Raw genomic sequence first — 21,160 nt, forward strand, 5'->3', positions numbered from 1 at the left:
ATAGATCTGATAAAGCCAGATTGTTTGTCTCTTTTTCAATGCAAGAAAGCATTCTATGATAATATATAATGTTTGCAGTTCAAGTAGGAGTAATTTTCTAAAGAAAATTAGAGCTGAAATTAAACTAGCTTATTATTTATTTTTGTTTTCTTTTTTTTATATGTAAAAGAATAAATTGTTAATGTTGCTAAATAATTACTCTTTTCTTTTCTTTTGTAGGTTGTCTTAGTCTTCGCTCTTAGTATTGGTGCTCTTGTAATATACTTCATAGATTCATCAAAGTGAGTATTTGAATACATTTTCCTTTCTCTCCTTTCCTGCAGCAATTACACATCTCTAAATTTCTCCATTCATCTACTTCAAATCAGTGCTTGGTCTCATCGCCTGAGTGCAAATATATATATTATAATAGCACAGGTTCTACAAAAATAACTCAAGAATGGGAAAAAAAAAAGAAAATTACATAAATTTAATTGAACACAGTCACATTGGATCTGTAGAATGGAGAGGAAAACTACTTTCATGTATTGAGATTATACATACTATTGCAAAATTACAGTTTTTATATTCATTATGCATGTGTAGAATCTTTCAAAATCGAAACTAGGGTAAGAAATACAGGCTAAAAATATTTGTCAGAAAATTGCAGTTTGGAGGAGGTAAAAAGCATCTTGGGAGACTGACAAGAACACTTCTGAAAACCTCTGCATGAATTAGACGGTAGGAGCATTGTATCTTGCATCTCTGTATTTCCAGCTTCTGAGCATGATAGGTTTCTACCAAGATAAGGTGAACTACTAGTAGCCTGCAAATCATCTCAGTATTTTTTAGGTTTACACTAACATTATCATACAGTGTTGTGGTTTTGGCCAGGCAGTAGAAAGTTTCATCAGGCTATGTGGTGGTTTGATACAAACGATGGTAACTCATCTGATATCCTTCATACTCCACCCCTGTGTTCACATTGAGCTGGACACTGCCAGTAGACTGGTAGCCTAACACAGAAGAAACAAATAAAAAAGGGCTTAAAAAAATATTCTTCCCTGAATACAATTCTTTTGGGAGAGTGATATTCTGAAGAATCAATAGCAATTTAAAGTTCTATGATGACATGCTTACTGTTTTTCTCTGAACTAGTTTAAGGCTTTCCATTACTGCAGCAGTTTAGATTGTACGCCAGTCAGTCCATGTGAGCCTGCCTACTGTCTGTAATGGTAGTAGCTATGTTCTAAAACAATCATTCTGTGACTCAGAAAATCAGACATTCCACTGTTGACATCTGTACACCCTGATACTTAGGAAAGTGGTGGCATCAGCAAAAGACATTCTTGGATACATGGATGCCAGCTCTGGATTGTGAGAGTTTGAAGCTACAGATGTGTCAAATATAAGGCAAATAACTAAGGTAGAGATTTTCTTTGTGGAGAGGAGGCAAGTGGTGGGAAAACTCAAGTTCTGTCTTGAGCTCCCTTGCATTGAGAACAATTGGTTTTCCTTCTTAACATTGCAATGAGTGTTTCTCTTAATTTTAGCAATTTTTTCTTAATATATCACCACTGAAGTAAGGTGGTCCCTTTATGAAGACCTTTGTAAAACTTTTTAAAGCACAATGGCAAAGATTCTGGATGCCTGATATTTCCATGTGAAAAGTGTGGAATAGATTAAAACCTGTTTCTACTTATGTTTCAATTTCAGATCAGCTACAGCTATGTGTTGGGGTAATTGTTTTTTGGGAAACTAATGTAATGTATAGTGAATTCTAGGCATTGAATTCTTGAGTCTTTGATTGTTTTCCTCAAGGAGAGCAAAGCTGAAAACATGGGAGAGTCTCTGGGACACTTGAGCTTTCTTTGGGCCACCTAATCCATGTAATGCTACCAGCTTATTGATTGCTTGATCAATGAGTGTTTTAACTGGGCATTTCTCTTGGTTTTTAGTCAATGTTTAACTTGTGCTGCAGTTTAAATTCAGGAACCTGAAGTTAGCATACTGTACTTGCACACTTTTTCTTTGTTTTCTACTCCTTTCTCCCCTATTACCCTCATTTAGTTCTACACACACACATATATCTTGGTCTTTTCTGGTTTTTTTTGGGTTTTTTGTAAATGTTTAGTAGATTAATTCACGTTAGAAACACCCCAGATATATCCCCAAAGGGAAAAATTCTGCTTTATTTTATTCTGCTGACCTGACACCCATTTTAGCAATGCAGAGTCAAATACAGTGTTATATCCATCTATTTAAGATCCACAAGTGCATGCTTGGAAAAAGCACTTCCTTTGAGAATTTGGTCAAACAGGAAATAATGAAGGTAGGATGAGGGGAATGCTTGTGATATCCTCAACAAAGCAGCTGGAACAACAGAGACTCCAGCTTTCCCTGGATCAGTGGATGGTCTCTAGTGCTCCCATTGGAGAGATGGTGACATGCTTTCCCTTAACAAAGCATTCCAGAGCTGGTGTGCTCTGCCTGGGCCTTGGACTCCATCTGTTACTGGCTCTTACGTGGAGGGTGAGAAAAATTGTGTCTTCAGTCCAGAGCTGAAGAGTGCTAGTGTGAGCAGTCCTCTAATAGATCTTGCCAGTGATCTATGAATCCAAGACCCTTTGTCTATAGATTTATAGATGAAATGATGGTATATCCACAGAGGAATCCTACATGACTTCATACCGAAGGGGCATCAAGAAAGATGGGAAAAACAACACTCTTTCATTAGATACTGAAAGGAAGACTGAAAAGACCATAGTTTTTTTCAAGCAAGAACATGTCATGATTAACTAAAGTATGAAGGCTGAAGTATGAAGGTTGTCACAGCTGTTAGAGGAGGGTGAACTAAGAACATTTTTATGTTACCCAGTTGATCACCCTGAAAGACACAGTGCCAGAGTAGTACCAGATGAAATGGCACATCCAGTGCAATGCTCTTTGGAGAGACTTGAGTGCAGAAAATGGTGCAGCTTTGACATCCTCCAGTTAGTCTTATATCTCAGCAGAGCCAATTAAGTAGCTTTGTGTTGCTATTAAGTATTTCTGTATTGATTCAGTTTCTGGTACAAACTTCAGATTCTGCACCATAATTCATCACAAAAAAGGGCACAATTATGATCATATACATCTCCTTTGTGCTTTTTTGCAAATGTCTCTATTCTTAGTCAATTCTTAGTCTATTCTTAGTGACTTCTTTTAAAGCTTTATATGTTTCTAAAACTACCTGAAAATACCCTACATACCCTCCATATCTCCATACCCCTTTCGTCAGTGCTATGACAGGAGAGAGAGCACAAATAAATACTTTTAGCTACCACAAACTATTAATCATATAAGAAAGATCATTAATCATTATAAGAAAGATGGAAACACGTTTAAGTGTGAAGCCACCTTGTCATGGTTGCAACTTCATTGCTGACATTCTGACTACTGCATCATTATTCTTTCTTTGGTCCAACTTCTATTGTATATATAAGGTATCCACATATATATCTGACTGTATAAAAGTTCACTCTTAAAGACACATATTAATTGTATTTTTGTGGTTTTTCCTGTATGTGGATGACTTTCGGAAAGGATTGTGATTCCCTCCAAGAAAAAAGTTTTCTTGTGCTTCTTCTGTCTCCTGTGCTACCTTTGAGTTCATTTTTTGGGTCTTGTCTTTATTATTTAGGGTGAAACAAGTCTTTCTCACCTATGCTAACAGTTAGACTTTATGATTCCAACATAAGTGATTTTGTCTACTTGTTTAGTAGCAATTTGGCTGGAAATATGTAGTGATACTGTACTAGAACTAGCTTAACAAAACAATGCAACATGAAAAGTCTGGTTTCTTGTTTTGGAGGATTCATGCTTGTTTCTTGCCATAGCATGGGAATGAATTAGGAGGGAAGGATGCATTGGAAATCTATATATATTCTGTTTAAGTTTCCTGTGTGTTAGCACAAGGAGAAAAGTGTCATTAGCAAGTTCTCTTGGAAAGTTTCACAAGAAAAAAATGTGGTTTTTTTCCCTAAAAGCAGCACTTTGTTTCAAGTCCTTATGAATTCTCTTTTATTGTGGGAATATTTGAGAATAAGTAGCGATAATGTACTGTGTTTGGCTTTCCTGCTTGTTTGCTACTGCTTCGGTGTTTTGTCTTCTGAAAGACATTTGATTTTGGTCAGCAAAATGTTCTACAAAAGTACTGCAAACCTAGTGAGGATGATTTATTTAAATTTATTACAGATACAGTGTCATTGCCCAGGAGAATTCACATCTTTTTCATTTGTGTAGGCTGCATTGCCCCTTTTACAGTCACGTATGAGGTATGAAGTTTGTCTGAATAGTTCAGTAAGTCTGTGTAAACATGAACGCTCAAGTGGTTTTAGAGACCAATCTCATTTTCATTACAAATCATTAAGCTTTTCCATATTAACTGGAATAATCTGCAGAGCATTTCGATGACTCCTTCTCAGTTTCATGGCCCTTCAAGGAAACAACAATTTTAATTTAATTTGTAAATCAACAATACTACATCTGAATTTTGAGTGGATCTTATTAGCTTGATGTATAAAAAAAATGAAGATGAGTCTAAGAGGATCAGAAATCAGTTCATAGAAAAAGTTCAGTTTGAGCTTTGATTTTATTATAGCTTTCAAGTTACAGTTTGGTTTTCTGAATCTATTATTTCTTTTCAATTTGCAAGATATATAACAGCAAAAGATAGATATTTTTTTTTCTTAAGTAACCAGTTTTAGGGCTATGCTGTATCATTTTGCTGAGGATATCCTGTGCAGCTCATAGTTCTGTACTCTGAAGTATGTATTTACCAGTATTTTGAGTGTGTACAGATTTTACATAGTCTTTCAGTCTTCATATTTGAGGAGTTAAGTAAGTAGGACTTAAATTGTACTAAACTTTTTTTCAAGTCTTCCTGCTTGTAGTGAAATTTATTTTTGCAAAAATATTTTAATTATGTTTATAAAATTCTGTGTTGTCTTAGGACACTCATTGATCCACGCTAAGTGGCTATGGGAGCATTCATTCATACTAAGTAAAGAGTAGAGTTAATATATATACAGTTTTTTATGATGCATGACTAGGAGATGTAGAAGTTGACTTAAAAATCTGGGATCTAGTTCAAGGAAATGCCATTAGATTATGTTTACCATTTCTGAAATTGCTAAAATTACAATGGTCTGTATCTTGGCAAGTAGATTAAAACAGTATTGTTCCCTGCATTCTTGGGAGGGAAGTCTCCCACAGTACCTTGCAGCTGTTGGCATGGTAATATTTTAATATTTTGCCAATTTTAATTTTGTTAGCACTTCATCAGTTTCTGGCCATTTCTGTGAGCTAAATTTTGTTCTATGCTGAAGGAAATCCAGTTATATGTGTTGTCTCCACCTCTTTTTTAAAACCCCTTTTAATTCCCCTTAGTTTTATTAACTGCTCACTTGTCAAATAGAGTGATAGTTGTAATTTTCTGATTCAAAGAAAATTTAGCTTAAATATGTAAGTGGATTTCTTGAGAGTATTTCTTTTGAAGTAACTTGGTTTTTGCTATTATAACAGAATTGTATCTGTTGTTCAGTTGTTCCTACTGCTGATTCTCATCAAATCGCAAAATCTGTGGTTCATAAAGCCTCAGTCAATACCCTTTAAACTGATATATCATTAAATAATTTTTTTTTTGTCATAAGTATTTTAATTTTACCTTTACTGTGGTTGTAGTCAGTACTGAGTGTACACCATTAGTGCTTTAATTGAAAAGTGATTTCCAGAAGAAAGCCTTTTTTGTGACAATGAACTTTAATTTTCTTCATTGCTCTGCAAATTTTCCTGGGAAAGTGTCCATAGCTAAGATTCATCTCTTTCATTAGCATGCTACAGTTGAAGCCAGGTGGGTGTGCAGCTCAATGCATGGCCTCTGCTGGCAACTGAACACCAGAATGATTGAAGGTCTTTGTTAGGCACAGATGGTGTTAATTATGAGTCAAATCCAGCAACAGCAGTGATATGATTATTATAAGGCAAAAATCAAAAGAAACAGGCCACAGTGGAGGGAAAAAACCGCCTGGTAATGATCGTCCATGTGTTACTATGCACTTGGCTCTCTAGGACAAAGGGATTAGGTATGATTATATGTCTCCTAGTTTTGTTGTTAGACATTGTCCCTTAACCACCAATTGTTATAGGTGTTATCTTGAATTATTAAAAAATCTGGATGTAGTGAGGCATGCTGAAAATTTAGATGCACGATTTATTTACTATCCATCTCTTTGCTCAGTGTTTGCATTCATTCTCTGACATGTTCAGAGAGCTTGAGTTTGGCAAATTATATGCAGATAAAATTTGTAAAACACTACCTGAACAACTCCAATCTATTTAGGAGATTATAATGGATAAAGGGAATTCCTCTGTAGGTGTTTATTGTGTTAATGAAATAACATTGGATTACACTGGTTTTTGCTAGTGGTATAGAGGCTCTGGTTAGGCAATATGGAAATATTCTGAGTTCTCTAGACAAACCACTGTAATGAAGTTTCTGTTAATCAACGCCAGTAGTTTGTATTTGCTAAATAATGAAAACGAATTGTTGCAAATGAATTAAATGAGAAACATTGTGAATGAGTTTCAGATAAAATGGCAAGCAAAAATAAATTTCCTTCCATAATAATTGACAAATCAAGCTCTAGGGAAATTTTTGGGTACTATTTTTATCCCTTGGTGCTCTACAGAATTTCTTAGTAATTGTGATGCACAACCTTGATGATGCAATAAATTCCAATGGGGTTGCTTTTCTGAAGTGTTAGGCCTAGTAAAAAATCTCAGTAACTGTCATTTCTTCTTGGCCTGTCACTGGGTATGACTGAGGAGAGTTTGACTCTGTTTTCTTAATACCTGAAGGAGGCTCCATCAGGTATTTATAGATATTTATAAGAGTCTTTGAGCCTTTGTCAGATGAAAGAGTCTCATCCCTCCTCATAGGACAACACCCCAGTCCCTTAACATCTTAGTGCCTTCCACTGGTCTCACTCCCCTGTGCCTGTGTCTCCATGTGGAGACACGTTTCCTAAAGCAGCCTGGAAAATTCTGCTGACCATCTTTACTGCAAGGGCCCATGGGTGGATTATAGTGAACTTCTAGACTCGGGTCATTTTCTGCAAAGTAGCTTTCCAGCTCCAGCCAGTTGCATGCTATGCTAAGGAATCACTGAAGTTCAAGTTTGTATAATCTTATTATTCCAAAAGTAAGTCAGTAATCTGAAATAGCAGAACTTTGTATGTGCAATGATATTTACTGACTTTATTTGTACGAAAATGTTGCTAGATGGGCCTTTAAGTAAATATATGTCACGTAAATTAATGTGTTTATACTGAACATAGCAGGCTTAAGAGTTTGATCGTTAAATAGCTAAGTCCTAACTTTTTCATGAGCCAATTTTTATATGGTTTAAAGTCTTGTCATCTCTTAGACAAATGAGAGTACTGTATTTCAGGAATCAAATCCTTCTTTTTTTTAAGGATTAGGTGGAATGTATTAATTTTATTTTTTTTTTAAACATTTGGCCATTAGTTTTTCCTTTTCCAGTTTCTAGTTAATTGACAGAAATTTCATTTCAGTATAGGCAAAAATCTGTATCACTGGCACATTTTTAAGACACTACTTTTTAGGAGAGTAAGACATGCTGCTCTCTCAGGTTTCTCTCTGAAGGATAAATGGAGGAAATTGGTTGGAAATGGAGGTCTGACTTAGGTGTTGTCTAATGTGAATAGCTTGTTAGCTATATTTACATTGCAAGGCTTCTTCAAAGAAGCAGGATTTTACACTAAAATGTCACACCTTGTAATGTAGGTAGGGCAGACATGGCACTGTTCCAGTAGGTAAGTGGAATGGTACTCAAAGGTCATTCTCTGTGGTGTTTGGAGAAATGATAAAATCTATATCATTTATGACTTTGCAGATTTAGTTTGGAACTTAAGGAAAGTTTGATAGCTGTGACAGTGGAGAAATATTGGAAAAGAGAATCATAGGATGATTGTAGAATTTCCTGCATTGCTGGTATTTGGCTTGTACAAGTTGTACTTGGTGACATTTTGGTTGGTAAGGTGTTGGGACAGCTGATTATTATGTCTTCTGCAATGTAAAGCTGACTGTGCAGCCTGGGAGGCTCAAAGGAAATTAAGACCACATTGTTGCTCTGAAGATCTAAGCCTGCAAGAGTGGCAAGGGTGTTTATACAATTTCAATCTTACAGGAATATTTTTTTTGCCTAAAAATGCCATTGATTAAAAAGTGAGCATTTAACACCATCATCTTTTGTAACACAGTTTCTCATTGATTATTCTTATAAACTCAGAGACTCTCAGAAGACTGAAATGGATCCAAGCCCAAGGAAGATGTGTGATCCCAGCTCAGGGCAAACTGTTTTCATAACATGTTGCTTTACATTTCAAAGCCACAATTACTAAGATAATACTTTGGTCATTTAGTGTGGCTGATCTGTGGCTGATCAGTGTTTATTTTTTTAAATCTGGGCGCTGTCTGTAGGCATACAGGAATGTTTCTGAGAATTTGATGTTAGATGCTAGCATTTTATTTCTTGTCAGAAGATGAATAACAAATCTAACAAATACGTAGTACCACAAGATAGAAAATACTTTTTTCCTCCTACTGTTTTGCAAGTCCATTCTGACACCTTATCACAAGTGGTTTATGGTGAGTGAGTTTACTGCTTGTTCTGGAGCTATTAGCAAGAAATACATTTAAAAGTGTATGTTTGGACATCGATGTTATATTATGCTTTTGAGTCAAATTCTTTTCTCCCTGCTGAGGGATGGTTTGGTTTTGTATGCTGTTCTGCTTCATGTGGGATACCTGAAGGCCTTCAAGTGGTGGGGACAAGGCAATGGCTTGACAAAGGCTGTAGCAGATTGTTGCCTCACCTGGCAGTTTTTCTCCAAGAAAGTGCCCATTCTTAAAGGGCATTTGAATAACACTGGTATTCAACCCTCCTGTGTGCCAAACTGCAAACTGTGTCTTTCTTTTCCAGTGAATTGCTTCTGCTTTTGTGTACTGAGAAATCCAAAGGCATGGGGTTAAACATCAGGCTGAAAAAGAACTGCAAATTGACAGCTGCTTCTAGTTGATTCCTGGCAGTCTTCATTGATTTCTAGTTCTGTTTTGGGAAGATTATTCCCATCTGCTCTAAATTCCATTAGCTTCTGTAGGGCAGGATCTTAAAGTTTGATTTGTGCAGGAGTTAGGTCTTTCACCTGAAGGTTCACCTGAAGGCAGATGTCAGGCATAATCAGGCATGTTTAGAAAACCATACTTCTAAATGATATTTTAAGTTCAGGAGTTTATCCTCTGTTGCCCTGCTTGCATAAATCTTGCATTAGTTTTGGTAAAATATGCAATTCAGATCGCTGCATAAGCTCAAGTTTCTGAGTCCAGTGAAACCAGAGTGTTAAAAGTTATCTCTATTATCTAAAAAAAACCCCAGAACCAATGTCCTTTTTAAAATTCTACCCATGACTATAGATAAAAACTGATTATAATAGAAATCTCAGTTTCTCATTCCTGTGGTTTGCTAGTCTTTTAAGTTTATATTTATTTTGAAAATTATATCTGTGTTGCAGCACTACGTATTTTGCAGCATCTGAAGCACAAGCTTACTTGCTGGCATGAATTACAATTTACTAATTATTGTTGTCTCTGAATAATAATTTCTGTCTATAGAACATCGATAAAATAAGCTTATTGACTCTGTTATGCTTACATCTACATTCTTTGGATAATGACTTTGATCTGACAAGAAATATGGATACAAATATTTAGATTAGCATTTATTTACTTAGAGTTAAAAGTTTAGATTGTGGCAACTTTCAGTGGAAACAAGTTCTCAGGAAACCTGACTTGTGTTGATTTTACCACCTACACAATAAGCTGAAGGTCAGTTTGTGTAATGAAACTGTATAGATCACATTTATGGCCTGCTCAGTTTCACTTCTCTGTTTTCATAAACTCATACTGTGTTGCTTGATGTGCTTCCAGTATTGCTATGGGAACATATTCTTAAACTACAATTCAAATTCTTTCAAAAACTCCACCAGTGTATAATTGGTTTGAACCTTTATTTTTTTAGAACCTCTATAACAGGTTTAAACCTTTTTATTTTTTTCTTTCCAAATGAGTGTCTGCATTATTTGTTTCATCCCAAAGCATCTAACAATGCAAATTTTTTGTCCTGTGCTTTTTTTACCCTGTAGACAGATTAGTTGTGCACACTGAGCTAGAAACGTTCTTCCTTAGCACTGGACAAATTACCAAATCTATATAATATAAAAGATGAGATAACTCAGCTGAGGTTTTAAAAATACCAGACCATATAGCTGCTATCACAACATGGCTTGCATAGAAGATTGCTTTTCAGAGTGGAGTTGAACATATAATCAGTTTTACCCCTCTGCTTTTTAAGCTACAGATACAAAATACAAATACAAATAAAGATGTGACCTCTTTTGCTTTTTTCCCCCCTCCCTTTTCTCCTGACAGCTTGACAAATTGTAGCTTTTGGGACACCCCAGTAGTTGATGAGTCATTTCTGCTTAAAAATAGAATTCCTTGCAGCAAGGACACCCATTCCACTTTTGAAGCTTGTGTCATTTCTGACAGAGTCACAGGGCCAACTGTGCCATGTTAATTAAGCAACCAGGAGGAAAAGAGCTCGCTCTCTTCAGTAAATACCAGAGCTGGAATCCAACAATACTGAAAAAAAGAGAAGGGAAATCCCATATACATGAACATGAATACCTGCAGGCTTTCCTCCCTTCCTTGTACTTTGTGAGCATTTTGAGTCTTTTATAGATCCCTGGTGCAATGTAAAAAACATTACTATCCCGCCTTTCTTTTGTGCCAACCCCCATCCTTTTTTTCTGAATCCTCGAAGACTCGATGGAACAAAAAGGGAATTCTAAGATCTAATTACTGTGTATAGAAGAAAATTTGTAATGGAGCATTACAATATTTTTATCCTTTTATTGGTGAGGCACACAAATGGTGCTGCATGAGAACAGTGATAAGCAATCAGCTGTGTTCAGCACCAGGTACATGTGATAGAGTACCCTATACAAACTCAATAGGAGAAACTATTAAGTACAAATGTGATTAATATTAAAATGGCAATTTGTGGCACTGTAGTAGATCTTGCTCACTTTAACATCCATAAAGTTTTTATTACTCTTATCAAATCTAGTGCAATTACAGGGAGTGGAGCAGGCTGTTCTTTAGCAAGACTTTTTTGCTCATGACTATTTATTAATCTGCTACTGATGGCAATTATTTCACCTCAAAACTGGGGGCCAGCCCCTTGAGTGGAACAATTCTATGGTGCATAAAACCATATTGCTGCAATGGTTTTTCTTAGAGATTTGCAGATTTTTGTTTTCTCACAGTTTTGTACTTTGATGAGTGTTAGAAATAGTGAATTTTATGCAAGCTGGTTTCTTTACAACATCCATAAGGTAATACATTTTTACAATTCAGGAAATGGCATGAGTTTGCTGGAGACTGTGATACCTTTCAGATTCCTTAAGAAATGTAATAGCCCTAAAAGATACTGCATCAGCCATATGTGGTTTTGTTACCATTGTGAGTCTAATATTCTCTCAAGACAAAGGAATTTTCTATTTTCATGTAATAATTTAAATTTCTCTTAATAATACTCTATCTCTGCTGAAAAAGATCATTTTGCAAACAAGGTGGCTCAGTTTCCATCCATTCCTCTGAAAAAATGGAATTATAAGAATAACATTGTATGGATTATATGAAGTATCTTTTGATATTATTTGTATTTATACTTTTAAAGAGTATTAATTCTGAGTAAAAGGTGACTTAATATATCTGAACTCAGATGATGGCTAGTTTGCTCTTCAGAGTCACATTAGTCACAACACTCATAGGTGACTTAGATTTTAAAAAACAGAAATAGTACCAGGGATATTCTTTGAACTGTGAATGCTAAATGAAGGAAACATCAGTTGAAATGGATTCTATTGTTTATTGATTTTGGAAATTTTATAAAGATTAAATAAGTCTAAAAATTAAATTCCTCCTGAACCACTATTGTTGATTACTTATCTATTATAAAACTAGGGCATAGTTCACTTTCTAAATTTCATTCTTAGATGCATGTGAAGACATTATGATATCTTAGATTAAGGATTTCTTAAATAGTTTTGGTTTTGTTTTTTTTTTTAAATTCCAGTGGTTTTAGACTGGGGAAAAGGCTAAATGAGATTGTGAAATGCCAGTGGTTCTGGAATTTAAGCCAAATGGCCTATTCTGGTAATTTTGTAACATTTTTGAATATAACAGTTTATACAGTATTTTGCTTTAAACAAGTATCTTTTGATCAAAAAGATACTTAGACTTCATTTGAGAGATGTGAGGTGATAGAAAGTTTTCCATTTGTATAGAGAGATATTTCCAGTGGTTAATTGACCTTGCTTTTAAAAACTTGTCTTAGCTTTCAATCTAAATATTTGTTTTTATCTTCCATTTCCATATTTTTTTTCTTCTTAGTGAACTTTCTACTAACGTTCTGTAGAGATATTTCTAGACATGTTATAAATCACATTTTAATGCCCCCTTTTTTGTATTAATTTAACAAACTCATTTTCTGGTTTTTAAAATAGTACAAGGTTTTAGACTGAACCACCATAGCAGGGTTTTTTTGGTTTTTTTTTTTTTTTGGTTTTTTTTTGTTTTTTTTTTTTTGTTTTTTTCCCCTTAACTCTTTGGTAGTTTTATTTTATATCTGACATTTCAGTTCAAGTATTTTGCAATTATATTGGGTACTACTGGTCATTACATTTTCAGTGATTCTTGAGTGCTTCATTTCAATGAATACCTGCATTTTTTTATTCTTCTCTGGCTATTTATGGAAGGCAAAATTAATGTAGTGTTCTCTGTTTTTACTGCTGCCCATTTAGCCAATACAAAAATAATATCATACTATTAGTCATGAAGAGAACTTTTCCTTCAGTTCACATTGCAGAAGCTATGTATTATTTGAACTGATGCCCAGAATTTAATTTCTTTCCAACTGGTGAAACCTGTCTTCAGTGATAGCTGTATTTATGCTCACATATTATATGTGCTGGTTAGCATATATTGCATAATACTGTATGTTTATGTGTCTGTGTAGAAATAACCATTCTGAAAATGGGTTCTTAAAACTTGAATAGATCTGAATAGTCTGTGCACATGGATCAGAACAGTACTTTGCTGTAGTGGCTCATACAGTCTTTTTGTTCTTCCAGTTTGTCTCACAGCTTCTGTGATGTACAGAATATGAAGAAAAAGCCTTTGATGAATAGAACAAAAAATGTGTGTTTCTGTTTCTTCTGGACATTTTCACAGCAGTAGCATTTGTTTTTTACTGCTTTTAAAAGCTTGTAAACAGAAAGGATAAAAGGATAAAATAAATCCAGGTGTTGGGGTTGAAGTCTATTATAGAAATGCATATGACTTAAATTTTTCTAAATAGCTACATTTTCTAGTCTGTTTTGAGAAATATCCATTCCATCTGTATTTTATTAGTGTTTCAGTGCTTACCTACCTACAAAATGTATCACTGCATTAAAAAAAAAACAACTCTAACTCCATTTGAAAGCCCACTAATCCTACACATCTTTGTTTAAAATATTAAGTTGACAGAAAGCAGATACAAGTACCTCCCTCCTGCTTAAGGCATTCAGTAGTTTAAATGGAATATAGACTCTTTGCCATTTATGTCCTGGAAAATATATCCTGTCACTGTTCACAGCTCTGTGTCTTAGCAACAGTGTTTGGAGAAAAAAAAATCAACAAAACCCAAAAACCCACCCCCCAAAAACCAACTCACACAGCAAAAGTTTTTCAAACAATACAGTTTATATTCACTGATCTGAATCTCATATTGTATTCAGTGATGACTTGTATGAAAGAGGAAAACCTCTTTTCTCTGTCTTAGTTTCTGTAATGCAGTGAGATCTTACAGTGAGACATCTATTTCTATAATTTGATGTTGCTGGGTGAAATACACAGCATGGAAAAAGGTATGCACTAATTAGGAAATGAATTCATATACAGAAATAATTGTGGTTTGGCTTTTACATTTAGATTAAAAATGAGAATAACAACAACAAAAAAAAAATCACTGGAACATCTTGATGTGAGTCAGTGAAGCCGAAGTTCTCAGTTACTCAGTTCATCCAGTTACTCAGGCACTCATAAGGCTGGGACTTCCCAAGGAGCTGTAGGGAGTGTATTTTATATTCCTCCTCGTGACACTGCATGCATATCAGGCTTTGCTTCCTTTTTTCTGGGGGGAGGGAGAAGGTTTGGAACTTTTCCTTGATTTTTGTCACTAAGAAAATGAATCCAAAAGAAGTATGAAAGTATTTCAGATCTTGCTGGGAGTACTATGCAGTAACACAGCACCATCCAGCACTAGTTTCTGTCATGTGAGATATTGCATTACAAAGAATAATCACAGAATCTCAGACTGTGCTGATTTGGAAGGGACCCACAAAAATCGAGTCCAACTCCTGGCCCTGCACAGGTCATCCCCAAGAGTCCCACCGTGTGCCTGAGAGCATTGTCCAAGCACTGCTCGAGCTCTGTCAGGCTGGTGCTGTCCCCACTGCCCTGGGGAGCTGTTCCAGTGCCCAAACACCCTCTGGTGAAGAGCCTTTTCCTGATATCCAACCTAAACCTCCCTGCCTCAGCTTCAGGCCATCCCCTCAGTCCTGTCACTGTCACCCCAGAGCAGAGATCAGTGCCTGCCCCTCCTCTTCCCCTCCCAGGGAAGCTGTCACTGCACTGAGGCCTCCCCTCAGTCTCCTCCAGGCTGAACTGACCAAGGGACCTCAGCTGCTCCTCATTTGGCCTCCTCTCAAGTCCTTCACCATCCTCATGTCCTCCTTTGGACTCTATAGCATAATATCTTTCTAATATTGCAGTATATGATATGGTAGGAGGTGGAAAGAAAAGCTATTTTTCTGATCTCTTGAAGAGTGACTTGAGAGAAATGTCTGTGACAAACATATTTTCTGAAAAGCAGCTGTTTATTGGTTCTGCCAGATTTTGCACTGTTTCTCCCATCTTGCCCTTTTTCTAGCCATTTGGTTGCACTTTGCATTTCTTTGTCAAAAACTGTAATTTGGACATGATTTTAATGGGATTTTTTTCTCCTTCTGAGATTTCATTACTTTTAATCGTCCTCTAGTCTCTACCTCACACGACACTTTAGAATTAGTCACATAAGTCTGTGACCTTGATTATCTGATGCTTCTTGGTTTTTGGAAAATGAGTAATGACTACTTCCCTTTTTCTGTCAAGTAACAAGAGACTTCAGTTTTCTCAGGTCCAGCAATGTCAGGCATATGTTACTGGCAAAATTAATTAGGTAAAATCAAAATTCAAGTGAGTAATCCAAACCAGATTGACTTTCTATAAAGGTATCATTTACATGAGGTACATTGATAAGAAGAGTGAGTAAGAACCTAATCTTACCTATCCAAAATATCCACTTATGTATTTAATTAATGCTTTTAACTGTCTTCTGGCTTATACATCAGAGTGTACAAAAGAGGGAAGATGCCATTTACTAAAGGTGAGCTTCCCAGGACATTTGACAAGTTAGGGTAACTCAGTGTCTTGATGGGTCCCAGAAGAACAGCTCTTATTCAATTAGCCACTCAAGAGAATTTCATTAGATCCTTATTCTATGAAATATTTTTTTTTTACTCATTTTAATTCTAAACCATGGCAAATTGTAACTGCACCAAGCGAAGTATTTTGAAGACATCCAAATTCTGAATTTGCTCCATGTCTTCTTGGAGTAGCATTAATGTAAACCGATTTGCATTATGATCAATGTGGGGGCAAGGTATGTAATTTAAAAATAGAATAAGCAACCTTTCTAATTCTTCCTTTCTAATTTCTTTATCCACTTTATTGAAAGGAATCCTGTCAGGTACAATTTCTTTTTATGGAGATTGCTGCTTTTTCATTTGTTCTTGGTGCAGTTCATATTCATATCACTAATGATCTCAATTTTCCAAAAATTAAATAAATGGACATATTGTGATACAGGTTTAGAAGGCACAGTAATAACTTGGTGGATGGAAAGATATGCATCAATTTTATTATGAGATTTGATATGAGATTGTAGAATTCCCCAAAAAATTATTAAAATATGTCATGTTGCTGAGGCATTATTTTTATCATTAAACCAAGAGCTTAAGATGTAATTGGGGTTTTGGGATCATTTTTGCTGTTAAAGATACCTTATACAGAAGATATCGGTTGATTTTTAAAATTAATTCTTTTTTCCCAGTGGAAATGATTTGCTTCTAAAGCAAATAAAAAAAAAATTGCTTCTAAAATGAGCAACTCAGCTTAATTGACTAAAACCAATGAAAATGAGCATGCCAAGCATGCCAGGAAATGTAAAGAAAGACAGGGAGTAATTCTTCCCACTATAAAATATCCACATTTGAGTTTTGTTGGTTTTACTGTATGAACTTCCTCCTCCTTTGGCAAATGAAAAAATTATCTTGCCAAGTCTAAAAGGCCTGTTGAGATTTCAGAGCTTGCAGATGAGTAAAAAAAAAAAAAAAAAAAAAAATCTGTAGCAAAATTAATTTATTTGGAATGTTGAAGATGGGAGAGAGAGGAGTAGTCTTAAGGCTGTGGGTTGTATGTAGTTGATTTGGCTTGTTTTTGTATTCATGTCACTGCTCATTAGGTTTATTGTGCTTATGTGGGAGTAAATCTCTTAGTATAGTTTATAAACCCTGTAATTTTAGAGAGGTAATTTTTTAAAAAAGTATATTATTATCTTTATACGGAATTTGTTTATGTGCTCTTAATAGTAATTAGTGTCCCTATAGGAAAGTAGGTATGCCTGGGGGAGAATGAAAAGTAATAAATTGGAGCTAGTAATGAGCCAGAATATAAACTGAAGTGGAGGTCTGGTCTTTTTCTGTTAGTGTATGATTTCTTGATCAAAAATTAACAGCCAGAATATCTAGTGCAACTGTTATGCACAACATCTGAAAGTTTTAAAATGAAATTGTAATAAGTGTGTCTAGTGATCTGTTTCCATGTACTAATACTGTTTGATAAGTAGGTAACTGCATTTAGTGTTTCACTGGAAAAATTAAATCAATGTCATTTATTGTCAGTCTGTGAGTGGTAATTTCATACTAAAAAAGCCCACAGATTTTGTATGCTTCATTTTCTTAACTGAATAAGTGTAAATATGTATATAAATGAAACTTATATAAGATAAAATTAGCTGCTTCCTGAAGTTGTAAAAATGTTAGATGTTAGATGCAGGTATCCATCTATTTTCATAGTTTAAAATTTTTCAGTCTTTGGTGAGCATGTTACATTTGTTTTATTTTTGAACAGCAGCTGGATATTTAAGTCATATTTATAGTTGACTGTGAAACCAGGTATATAGGATTTATGTTTCCAAGGATTGTATTGGGTTTTATGTAGCACAGACAGTTTCATGAATCAAATGTTCGGGGTTCTCTCAGTGTTAACATTCAGGTCTGTTTTCATTGAGACTTCTATATATAGTGTTTAGAAGTACTGTTGACCATCTGATAGAAGCAAAACATAATAGGCAAATGAGAGTTCACAGTGTTTCATTTTTCATAGTGTCTGTCTGAGCAGTTAAAATTTCCTCTTAGTCCCCTTACAAATGTAACAGAAAATCTGGAAAAGGTGTTGCTTGGGGTTTAATTTTTTTTTTTTCTGTATGATATTAAATTTTTTTGTGTTTGTCAGTTTCATAACATTATTGTGACTAGAACTTCGAAGAATGTAGTATTAATTTTTCCCATTCACCATTTAAAATTAGAGAACACAGGTGGTTAATAATTCTGAATATTAATATTTAAGTGTTCTTATGTTTGGAAATAATTAGTTATATTAAAATGTTATTCTTACTAAAAAGCAGTAAATACATTACCATACTGGAATATTTGTGTAAAATGAATGACCCCCAGTGGTCATGTTGTAGATTACCCAGTGTCTTTTACCACTCTTCCTAAAAGGAATACAAATGGAATTATTTTAAATGGGATGTCTTTGATAAATGATTTTTATACTAAAGAGTTAATTTCAATATGGAATTGCAGCAGTCTGTCCTGAAATAGGTATTTTAACACCTCAGAGAGAACTGCTACATACAGATGATAATGAGAAGACAGCTCTAGCTGGAAATTGTTCAGATCAGTCCCATGTGTGCAAAAGCAAGATCTACACTCAGTTATATTTTGGCTTTTGCCAAATATATTTGTTTCTTCATGTTTTTAAGAGCTATTAACTAAAGGTCCTTCTAAAGCAAAAATTAAATGTCATCAAGAGGACCTTGTAGTAATAGGCGAGTAATTTTGATATCTGCTCATCATAATTAAGTGTTAATGTTTTAAAGTACAAGGTATTATTTCCTTAATCAGCTATCTATATTAATCATAGATACAGAACCAAAAATTTTATCTGCAAAACTCCTTCCAGTAATACAAAAGGAATATTTTGTGGTTCTGATTCTATTCTAATCAATAGGATTTGAGGATAATTGGCACCTTAGAGGCCACAGTGCTATATACTGCAGAAATGTATCTTTGCATAGTAGAGATTTTTTCCCCCTTTAGAAAGTTTATTTTATAGGTCTTTAATATCTATCTATGTTATTCTACTTAAAGTAACATTCTTTGAAATACAAAATATGTATTAATGATTCTGTTATTACACTTTTGATTCTATTTTTTTTTTTCTATTGGGGACATATTACACTTTCAGCATATAGTACACACTCTCTTTTCTCTAAATTTGAGTGTATACATATGAATGTATGTGTTTAAAATCTTATGCATTCTGTAGGTAGTCACTGAACATGACTAAAGCAAAGAAGGTCTCAGCTGTAAATCAGATTCAGACTTCGGTCAAGATGAATGATTAGACTCTTTAGGGTGATAACTTGACCTCCTTTTCAGATATTAATGAGCCCCTTTTATACTGAATTTCAATTCACAACAGTGCTGAAAGTAGCAATAAGAAAGACTTGCAGGTGAGAAATACAATTTTAAGCGTCAGATCAGAGTCTTTAGCAAACCCAGGCTCAGTTTCTGATAAAAATGGAAGTGTCATTCATTGCTGTGTTTTGCACACTGTCCTTAGGCTGCTTACTCCCACTCATGCCAACTGCCAGATCTTTTCCAACCCCCACTCAGCATCTGATGTAGGTTTTCACATCAAATGCGAGTGGAATGAAATAAACTCTATCTGGACCTCAGTGTGATTGAGCAGACTGATGTCTGTTAACACAAAGGGAGACTGCATGAACTTGCGGGGTCTGAAACTGATCTCGAACAACATGGGGAAGGAATCATGATGTAAACATTACATGAGCATTATGTAACTCATAAGGGATTCTCTAACATAAATTGAGTCAGTTCAAAGACAGTAGTGTAGAAGCACATTACAGACAGAAATGAATTTTTTAAATCCGTGTGTCTAAAAATAGATGGTTAAATGGAAAGATGAACATAAACATGGTAGATGCAGCAGAAACAAGCCAATCCCTCACGTGTTCTGTATGAAAAATGCAGAGCTATCAGAGGCCCACATAAACAGAGGGAGGAGGAGCAGAAGTTTAGGCCATTGTATTCAGAGAAATACATCCATCCATAGCTTGGCCACAAAGTAGGAGAAGAAAAGGCATTTAAAAGGGGATACATATGTATACTATTAATCACAGTTTAAGTTGATTGAGTGGTATATTGCCTGTTAATTTATGTATTGCCAGTGTGAGGAGGGAAACATTATACATCTTTGCACTACCCCAGAAAAGAAGAGCAACCCCATCTCACCAGTTCTTTGTTTACAACTTGAAACTTGTTACTACGACAGGCTGGGAAATCAATGTTAACTTGACATGCTGATACATAAAATGAGTTCATTAGGTACCTTTATTTGTACTCCTTCATGGAGAATATTTTCTGTCATACAATTTTAGTATTTATTACCGTTACCACAATTCTCTAGAGAGATCTTTGACTTCAGGTCTGAGACACTGTTGATGTTATAGACAAGCTGTACCTGTTCAGTACATTAAAGTTACAGTGATAAATTATGTAATGCAACATTTTTGGGTTCTTCCGAGTCAACTGACCACTGTATAAAGCAAATATCTGCACTGCTTATTCTCCTAAGTGAATTTAAACAGTTTAAATTAATCAGTTTTTCATGTGAAAAATTTTTAATTGTTCTCTTCAGTGCTATCCTCATCTTTACTAAACTGAATTTAAAGTATAGCAAAACTACACAAAACTCATATATGTTAGTAGTAGCATCAGAAGACAAAAAAATCTTTCCAGACCTACAGTGTTTATACAAGCTTTGATAAGTGAGCTTGGTAATTTTCTATTACTACCCAGAGTTGCTGCCATGTCTCTTGGGGCTACTTAGTGCAACACCATGTGCTGCTGCTGCAATAGAAAAGCTGAATACATATTTATGAAAGTGCAATAATGATTTGTCTTCTTCATAGATCTCAATACATATGCTTGATGGATTTGGAGTATTCAGATCCAAAACTGTGATTATATCTCCTCTTTAGTTCTTGAAGTGCTCTGTGCTCTAGCCAAAGTTGTGGAAGGTAATGTCAGGCAGGGTAGGGTTAATGGCAACCCAAAGGAAAGAGATTGTGCTAGGAAAACATCAAAAGGAGTGGAGAAGGTCTGATCTCCAGTCTTTATAAACCAGAAGTGCTCAGACACTAAGATTCAGTAGGTATTTTAGAGGAACATTTTGTTCCATCTTTAAAAGAGACTTTTCTTGTTCCCAGGCAAAGCAAAAGCTCCCAAAATGCGGGTTATTAGGAAATATAACCTTTATAGGTATAATACAGAGGCTGGTTGTTATAAAATGTTTTGCTTAAGTACTTAGCTAATTGATTTCTTTGTTTTTCACAAGGTCTTTGCACAGAATTTACTGGAGTACTTGATAGATAATTTCCTTAGCTACTAGTTTGCATTAAGTATAAAGTAAGACATGATTTAGTTAAAGAGCTGATGGAGAGATGTGGACTTCAGACAACTTTTCTTTCTAATGCTGTTTA

At 35.0% G+C, this 21,160-nt stretch overlaps 1 protein-coding gene across 16 annotated transcripts in view; it reads left to right on the forward strand.

The window, feature by feature from the left end:
• The window catches only part of KCNMA1 (potassium calcium-activated channel subfamily M alpha 1), a 439,294-nt gene that overhangs the window by 198,862 nt on the left and 219,272 nt on the right, over positions 1–21,160 (forward strand). For all 16 annotated transcript variants that reach the window (XM_058840858.1, XM_058840857.1, XM_058840866.1 and 13 more), the window contains one exon: positions 220–281. In XM_058840858.1, the coding sequence (XP_058696841.1) occupies positions 220–281 (62 nt within the window). The remainder of the gene's footprint in view (positions 1–219; positions 282–21,160) is intronic.

The sequence above is a fragment of the Poecile atricapillus genome, chromosome 6 (genome assembly GCF_030490865.1).
Source record: "Poecile atricapillus isolate bPoeAtr1 chromosome 6, bPoeAtr1.hap1, whole genome shotgun sequence".
Taxonomy (NCBI): Eukaryota; Metazoa; Chordata; class Aves; order Passeriformes; family Paridae; genus Poecile; species Poecile atricapillus.